Source organism: Gallus gallus, chromosome Z, assembly GCF_016699485.2.
Source record: "Gallus gallus isolate bGalGal1 chromosome Z, bGalGal1.mat.broiler.GRCg7b, whole genome shotgun sequence".
NCBI lineage: Eukaryota > Metazoa > Chordata > Aves > Galliformes > Phasianidae > Gallus > Gallus gallus.
In genome coordinates this window covers 84875108-84884184 of record NC_052572.1, presented here as the reverse complement: position 1 = coordinate 84884184, position 9077 = coordinate 84875108, and the positions used below count along the sequence as shown (strand labels likewise).

At 52.7% G+C, this 9077-nt stretch overlaps 1 protein-coding gene across 2 annotated transcripts in view; it reads left to right on the top strand.

Annotated features, from left to right (window-relative positions):
- The first annotated feature begins 300 nt into the window (after positions 1-300).
- LOC121108470 overlaps positions 301-9077 on the top strand; it is a 55896-nt gene continuing 47119 nt past the window's right edge. Inside the window, exons 1-2 of one of the 2 annotated variants that reach the window (XM_046905862.1) lie at positions 301-2695; positions 2726-3784. In XM_046905862.1, coding sequence (XP_046761818.1) covers positions 880-2695; positions 2726-3546 — 2637 coding nt within the window. In that variant the 5' untranslated portion in view covers positions 301-879 and the 3' untranslated portion in view covers positions 3547-3784. Of the gene's footprint in view, positions 3785-9077 lie in introns of those variants that run through there. The other variant, XR_006932490.1, reaches the window with a different exon arrangement.

Genomic DNA, 9077 nt, shown 5'->3' with positions numbered 1-9077 from the left:
AGGACGAACACCGGACGAGCGAACGGAGACTACATGCAACAAGTGGTGACCCCGACGTGATCTGTCTGCTGAGGGTGGCTGCCCGGCGTGCCCGTGACGCGGAGAAGGGCCTGCGAGGTGGCGGCAGGTCGCATACGTAACAATGGACCAAGTCATTAAGGTACTTGTGCAGTTTTGTAAGGACTACTGTGGAAAATCTACTCCTTCCCGGAAGGAGATCGCGACAGTTTTGTCGCTGTTAAATGAGCTGGGGGAGCTGGACTCTCCCTGCCATATTTTGGATTCGAGTAGGTGGGACTTGCTCACCTCGGCGCTATGCCAGCGCGCCATGGCCAGTCAGAAGGCTACGGAACTTAAAACGTGGGGACTGATGTTAGGAGCCCTTAAGGCGGCCAGGGAAGAGGACAAACTTGGCGCGGTCATGAGCGGGGAGGGAGCTCCGGGGAGCGGGTCTTTGGAGTTTTGCAGGACCGGCGCTCAGACCAGCGCTCAGACCGGCGCTCAGACCGGCGCTCAGACGACAGCGAAAAAAACGGCGACGGAGAGAGAGGAAGATTGCGAGAAGGACAACGAAGAGTCGCAGAGGCTCGGGGGGGGGGTGCAACGGCGCCGACGGCCCCTCCTAATTCTATTGCGCTGTCGCCGCCCCCGCCCTACCCTAAGCAGCCGTTATATCCTTCCTTGGCAACGACATCGGAGCAGGGGGCGGGACCATCCCCAAAAGGAAAGGGGGAGGGGAGACTTAAGCTTACTGACTGGGGGCAGATCAAAGAGGAAGTGGCACAGAAAGGCCTGGCGGCAACTTATACACTCCCAGTTGTTGTCTTGGAGGAGGGAGGCCCAATCTGGGTCCCGTTGGACCCAAAGGGGGTAGCAAGGATGATTGAGGCAGTAGAAAAGAAAGGGCTGAAATCGCCATTGACGATGAATGCCCTTGAGGCCCTCACAGCATCGGGCCCAATGCTGCCTTATGATATTGAAAATTTAATGCGCATGGTGTTGAAACCAGTGCAGTATACGCTCTGGAGAGAGGAGTGGCATACCAAATTAAAACAAATGCTGATTACGGCGCAGGGTGATCAAAGAAACCCCATATATGGGTCCGATATACAGAGATTAACGGGCAATGCACCAGGTCTGCTGACCCCTCAAGCACAAGTTTGTCAACTTAGACCAGGAGAGTTGATAGCGACTACGGACGCTGCAATAGACGCGTTCCGAAAGCTTGCAAGGAGTGCTGAGCCCACTACTCCGTGGACAGAGATCGCGCAAGGCCCCACAGAGCCGTTTCAGGAGTTTGCAGACAGATTAATTAAGGCAGTGGAAGGCTCGGATCTGCCCAGAGCAGTTCACGGTCCCGTCATCCTGGATTGCTTGTATCAGAAGTCCAGTGAAGGGGTGCAGGGGATTTTGCGAGCGGCGCCGTGGAGGCTCCAAACCCCTGGTGAGGCCATCAAGTATGTCCTAGATAAGCAAAAGGCCTGCCCGTCTGTGGCAGGGGAGGTAGCTGCGGCGGTAGCAGGAGTGATGATGGCCTGTAGGGAGGCGGACCATCGTAGTGCGGACCGACAGTTAGGACCTTGCTTTAAATGTGGCCAGTTGGGCCATATTAGGGCCCAATGCAGAATGGGCATGGGTGGAGGTGTAACATGTCAGCAGTGCGGGCGGAGGGGTCATACAGCACCACAATGCAGGGCCCGTAGGCCTCCACGCCAGGGAAATAACAACGGGAGACCGTCCACGCACGGCAACTTCATTTCTCGATCGGTGCGGGCCCCTCACCTAAGTTTACCCATGGCGGCGCTGTCTCTAAGTACCCATGAGCGCCCTCTGGTGAAAGCCACTATTTCTTGCACCAACCTCCTGCCGGATTTTCAAGGCCCTCGATCTATCTTTGTCACTGCCCTCATAGATTCCGGCGCCGACGTTACTGTGGTCGCGGAAACAGAATGGCCATCCTCGTGGCCCGCGGAGGCCTCGCAGTCTATTATGGGGGTTGGAGGGGCGACCCCCTCACGCCGGTCTACCAATGAGGTACAAGGGGTTGTGATTAACAGGGATGGCTCCTTAGAGAAACCGGCGTTGCTTACACCATTGGTGGCGCGTGTCCCCGGAACTCTTCTGGGGCGGGATTTCTTGCGACAGATAGGCATTCCACAGTATCCTCTGAACACCTTTAAGGGATACGTCACTAATGTTACTGCTTGCGATAACGATGCCGATTTAGCCAGCCAAACAGCATGCTTGATAAAGGCTCTAAATACAACTCTCCCTTGGGACCCCCAAGAATTGGATATTTTAGGGTCCCAGATGATCAAGAATGGAACAACACGTACGTGTGTTACCTTTGGTTCGGTGTGCTATAAAGAGAACAATCGCAGTAGAGTCTGTCACAATTTTGATGGGAATTTTAATGGGACTGGTGGGGCGGAAGCAGAATTGCGTGACTTCATAGCAAAATGGAAAAGTGATGACCTTCTTATAAGGCCCTATGTCAACCAATCATGGACGATGGTAAGTCCAATAAACGTAGAGAGTTTTTCAATAAGTCGTAGATATTGTGGATTCACCAGTAACGAGACTCGTTACTATAGAGGGGACCTTTCTAATTGGTGTAGTTCAAAAAGGGGAAAATGGTCAGCGGGGTACAGCAACGGGACAAAATGTTCCAGCAACACGACGGGTTGCGGTGGTAATTGCACGACGGAATGGAATTATTATGCATATGGGTTTACCTTCGGGAAACAGCCAGAGGTGTTGTGGAACAATGGGACTGCTAAGGCACTCCCCCCAGGTATTTTCTTGATTTGTGGGGACAGGGCTTGGCAAGGCGTCCCGCGTAATGCCTTGGGAGGGCCCTGTTATCTAGGACAATTGACTATGCTCTCTCCCAACTTTACCACCTGGATAACATATGGGCCGAACATTACGGGTCACCGCCGTAGCAGGCGCTCGCTGAGTCGTCTCTCGCCTGACTGCGGTGATGAACTACAGCTATGGAGCGTGACAGCCCGGATATTTGCTTCTTTCTTTGCTCCTGGTATAGCAGCAGCACAGGCCTTAAAGGAGATCGAACGATTGGCATGTTGGTCGGTTAAGCAAGCGAATTTAACATCATTAATATTGAATGCGATGCTGGAGGACACGAGCAGCATCCGGCACGCAGTGTTGCAGAATCGAGCAGCCATCGATTTCTTACTCCTGGCGCAGGGACACGGGTGTCAAGATGTGGAAGGGATGTGTTGCTTCAATCTCAGCGATCACAGTGAGTCCATTCACAAGGCGCTCCAAGCCATGAAGGAACATACAGAGAAGATACGGGTGGAAGATGATCCCATAGGGGATTGGTTTACGCGCACGTTTGGTGATCTAGGAAGGTGGCTCGCGAAAGGTGTTAAGACGCTACTGTTTGCCTTGCTTGTCATAGCCTGTCTATTAGCTATCATTCCATGTATAATCAAGTGCTTTCAGGATTGTCTATCGAGAACAATGAATCAGTTTATGGATGAACGCATAAAATATCATAGAATTAGGGAGCAGCTGTAGGTTCCGAACGCGATGTGACGGGAGCTATCGGCATAGGGAGGGGGAGATGTTGTATGCGTAGCGAGGGAAACGAGGTGTGTTGTAGGCGTAGCGAGGGAAACGAGGTGTGACGCGTGCAGGTTCCTATGCCACCTGTGTGTTATGCCACCTGTGTGTGCCAAGTGTAACTTCGTGATTGGAGGAAACACTTGTATTTAAACACGTAGCCTATAGCAATAAACGCCATTTGCCTCACTTACTCCTGGGGTCTGGGTGAGCATCTGGCCCCGACCTGGTAAAGGGTCGGTTTCGCCCAGCAGTAAGCCCTACATGTGGACAGAGGACGAACACCGGACGAGCGAACGGAGACTACGTGCAACACCAGGTGCCTCTGTATGGCTCCCTTTCCTTTCAGTGTATCGACTGCACTGCTCAGCTTGGTGTCATCTGCAAACTTGCTGAGGGTGCATTCGATGTCGCCGTCTGTGTCATTGATAAAGATGTTGAAGAGCACTGGTCCCAAGACCAACCCCTGAGGGACACGGCTTGTGACCAGCCTCCTCCCTGACACAGAACCACTGATCACAAGCCTTTGGCTGTGTCCAGCCAACCAATTCTTAATCCACCAAACCGTCCATCCTTCAAATCCATGCCTCTCCAATTCAGAGAGAAGGATGTGGTGAGGGACCACGCCAAAGGCTTTGCAGAAGTCCAGGTAGATGACATCCACCGCCCTTCCCCCATCCATAAAAGCCATTACTCCATCATAGGAGGCCACCAGATTGGTCAGGAATTATCTGCCCTAGGTGAAGCCATGCTGGCTGTCTTGAACCGCCTCTTTATCTCGTACGTGCCTTAACATAACTCCTGGGAGGATCTGCTCCATGATCTTCCCAGGCAGAGGTGAGGCTCACCAGCCTGTAGTTCCCCGCATCTTCCTTTCTGCCTTTCTTAAAAATGAGAGTAAGGTTTCCCTTTTTCCAGTCACAGGGGACTTCACCAGACAACCATCATTTTTCAAATATGATGGAGAGTGGCTTGGCACCACATCAGCCATCTCTTCCAGAACCCTGGGATGGATATCATCCAGCCCCATGGACTTATACACGTTCAGTTTCATGAGGAGGTCTCAGACACTGGGATGAAACTTGCTCTTCTCACCCATGCCTAGATCTTCAGGGTCCTGGCAGACATGGGGAGGAGCTGGACCACCCGTCAAGACCAAGGCAAAGCACTTCTTGAGTACCTCAGCTTTTTCCATGTCTGAGGAAGCCAGCTCTCCGTTCTTATTTATCAGAGGGGAAACACTCTTCTTGGCCTGTCTCCTCCTGCTTATGTACCTGTAGAACCCCTTCTTGTTATTTTTCACGTCCCTCGCCAAGTTCAGCTCTACCTCTGCCTTGGCTTTCCCAATCTTATTTCTACACGTACAGACAACATCGTTATATTCTTACCAGGCTACACAACCCTGCCTCCACTTTCTGTACATTTCCCTCTTTTCCCTCAGTTTAAGCTGCAGGTCCTTGCTCAGCCATGCCGATCAGCCACCTCCTCTGCTCAGTTTCTTCTGCTGGGGGATTGAGAGCTCTTGTGCTCTCAGAAGGGTGTCCTTAAAGAGATGCCAGCTCTATTCTGTACCCATGTCCTCAAGGACAGTATCCCAGGAGATCCCACCCAGCAGTTCCTTGAGCACCCCGAAGTTTGCTCTCCTGAAGCTCACAGTCCTGACTCTGCTTTTTGCCAGGCCTGCATTCCTCCAGATCACAAACTCCACCAGGGCATGGTCACTACAGCCCAGGCTGCCTCCAATGTTAACCTCTCTAATGCTCTCCTCTGCACTGGTGAGCACCAGGTCCAGTAAGGCTCCACCTCGGGTTGGTCCATCTATTACCTGGACCAGGAAGTTGTCCAGACTCAGGAACCCTCCTGGATTGTCTGCCACCCACCGTGCCGCTATCCCAGCAGATATCTGGACAGATATGAGGACAAGAGCCTGCAAGCATGACACCTCTTGCAGCTGAAGCAAGAAGGCCTTGTCAACAGGCTCCCCCTGATCATGTGGCCTGGAGCAGACCCCAACCACTAGATGCCCCTTACTGGACTGATCCCTGATTTTCACCCATAAGCTCTCAACCTGGTCATGGCTGTTACTCAGATATGGCTCTTCACAACCTATTCACTTCCTAAGACAGAGGGCAATTCCACCGATCAAAGGCAGACCCCAAGTAGAAGCCTGGCTACTGTTCGTTAGTCTCACTTCTCTGTATTGCAAGCTCAAATGCGACCTAATTGGCAAAACCCCAGCGATGTGTTTAAAGGAATTTTAGAAGATGCTTTTCTATTTTGAAAGGCATACCCACTCATAGCTTGGATTTTCCTGAGTGACAAAACCTGTGTTTAGAAAGACATATTCTATCTAGAATGTACATGAAGATCAGATGTTTTTACATTTTCCAGATCTCAAGAAAGGCCAAAAAACAACAAACGTAAGGAAGTCAAGAATTTATTAAGGTAGAGTAGTAAAAGAGGGTTGTCCAGTGTGGGAGTCTGCACACGCGTCGTATCTCTTGGTGGTGGTTTGATGGTCTTTCTGATGGTCTTTTGATGAATGTTTGATGGTCTTTCTGATGAAGGTCGTCATCTTCCTCACTGTATGCTCTTTGACCTGGGTCAGGTTGGTGGACCCTTGAATGGCTTTGGCCAGTTGTCTCATCGCCTATGACTCCTTCCACCAGTCTGCTCCTTCTTTGTTAATTTGTGGTTTACTGTCCTAGCAGGCTGTCTGCATTCCAGACACAGGGCACCTGAATTATGTTACTTGGAGAAACAGGAGACCCGCTGTCTGCACTGATTGTCTAAGCCTGTAGAAAAGCATCTGTTATCAGCAGCCAAAAGCTGGCTTAGCAAGGTCACATCTGTAGCTACCGATTCAGCACCCCATGAAAGCACATAGCTTTTAACCTGACTTATTTTCCTTAATTGAAGGGTTGTCCAATGTGTGAGTCTGCTGCCTGACAGGAGCGCATCTTGCTGTCTGTGTTGGCCTTCATGAGTGCTGTCAGGCGGGAGAACCTCCGTCCACCAGATGTGCCCTCTTGGCTGTAGAGATCCTCGAGCAAGGAGAGGCATCTGCTCTGCCAAACCAGCCAGGCTTGCTTCTTCCTCCTGCCACACAAGAGAAACCGTTGGGCCCAGAGCCACAGCTGTGGAGCACTGAGTCAGACAGTGCAAGGGAAAGCAAGGCGGTGGGGCTAGCCAGCTACATTGCTGGAGGAAGGGACCTGATGCCAGGAGGGTGGCCGGGATGAAGGGGGAAATGAAGAAGTGCTGCTGGGGGCAGCTGACCGCTATGGAGCATGCACCGGCACTGCACACCAGAGATGCATCCCTCAGCACAAGCTGCTTTTTACCCAAAGGTGTACATTCTTCTCCCATGCTGCACATGGGAGGCAGCGTGAGGCAGCGCCATCCCTGGCTCTACCCACACATTACGCCTGAATGCCTCAGTCCTGCTGAAGGGCAAAATCAGGCCCCCGCAGTATAGAAAGAAGGGCTTCATAGCAAGAAAAGAGAAAGCAGCTTCACAAGGTAGACATAAGGAGCAAATAGAGAGAGTTTAGGTAGAGAGTGTTAGAAAACAAGGGATTCCAAGCACTTTCACAGGTTCTCGGTCCAAAATAACAAGGAGAGTGAAGGCCATAAAGATAAGGACTAGAGAACAGCTCGAAAACATTTGGCAGGGAGGTGATTAGATGTCTGAAGTGCAAGCTGAAACCGGTTTGGGGGATGCCCCCCCTTCAGGGTCAGAAGCTTGCAGCGAGGAAGACTAGGAGCCTTCATGAGGAAGACTATGAGCCTTCATCACGACCTACCACGCACTGTATGCTAATGGGCTCTCGGGAATGTAGTGAATATGTATCCGAATTCCTGTCAACTATTGATTATGTATTAGTGTGACCTATATCTATAGCACGACTTCTTCAGACGGTGTGCAAGTTAGGTGGAACGATCCCCCTTGCACCAGCGTGTACGCACGTCACCAATAAACACATACCTGCTCTATATCCTTACTGGCTATAGGGTCTGATTTACTCACGTCACTGCTATGGCTTGGGAATGGGCTGAAACCTGGGCAGGCCTGGGCCTGGATGTGTGGGAGCAGGTACAAAATGGCTCTTCCTCTCCCGTGTTGTCCCTTCTGCTGCTTATCGAGCCTCCTGGGGAAGGGAGGACACTCTGCCTGTGGCCTGAGGAGCATGCTGCAGCTGTTCCCACTGAGACTTGACAAAGGCCCTGGCATGGGTCCAGGGGAACCGCTCTTCCAGCAGTCTCAGCACCTGCCTGCCCATTTCCTTGGCCAGCTTCACGCATCCCATGTTCCTGCAGACCTGTACAGGAAAAGGAAGGCATGCAGATGTAGAGGACTTGCCCAAGATCTGCAGAGACTGCAGAAATGGACCAGGGGCTGGCTGTGGCAGGAACATTCCCTGCCAGCAAGGAAAGCGTATGGCTGCATCCCTCCGGACACCCTTCCACTTTTGCCTGCCTCTTTACCTCTCCTTTGAGGCTGAAGAAGATGGCCTCCTCAAAGCGGTCTACAGCATTTCTTTTCTTCTTGAGGGAGCTCCTCAGAACCTCTGCTTTGCTCAGCTTCATGAGGGCCTTGGAATAAGCACACAGGCAGCAGGTCTCCTCTCTACTAATGCAGCTCGTGCTGGCTAGCAGGGTAACTCACTATGTAGCTGTTGGCGATGTGCAGGTAGGCAGCTGCACACTCCAGCATGTAATAGAGGGCTTGGGACGTGCTGTCCACAGCCTTGCAGTGGCGAGCCAGGGGCACAAGCACTGCTTTGGCAATGGCTTCACACTGGCAGGAGCACTCGCCACCATCCTCAGCCCGCAGAGTTGTCTGCTCGCCCTCTGTCAGGATCTTGCCCTCTGCGGTGTGGGTCCTGGCCCTCCTCAGCTGTTCTCCAGCAACTACTAAGGCCTCCCAGCTGTGCCAGTCGTCCTTGTCAGCAGAGCCCTGGAAGCTCCCCTGCTTCTGGGGGCTGGAGACGCCGAAGCGGTGGAAGGCCAGAGTCCCCTCTGTGGCACCTCTGGCATTTGTGCGCATGCCTCTCCAGGAAGGCGGCACACTGGCGGTGAATGTCAATCCTCTCCCTTGTGGGCCACAGCTCGTACGTCACCTCTCACAGCAGTGGGGCACAGAAGGCCAAGATGTCAGACTGTTGTTTTCTGGACCCCATGCTCACAGAAGGCCTCTCCACCCCTGCAAAGCAATGAGTCCTGGCCTCAGCCAAAGACCTCAAGGCTGCCCCAACTGGGGCAAAGGCCACACTTTGGTGAGTGCTGCTGCCGTCTGAGCCCAGCCCGGGCTCCGACCAGCGCCTGCTAGCACAGTGGCAGAGGCACTTCCAACAGCCACTGAGAATTTCCCTCTGCACAAAGCTGGGTGAGCAGGGCCCTGTGGACCCACAGCGCTCCTGGGCTCACGCTGCAGCCACCACTTACCGCTTCCTGCCTGCCCGGAGGTGTCCGGCCCCTCTGGA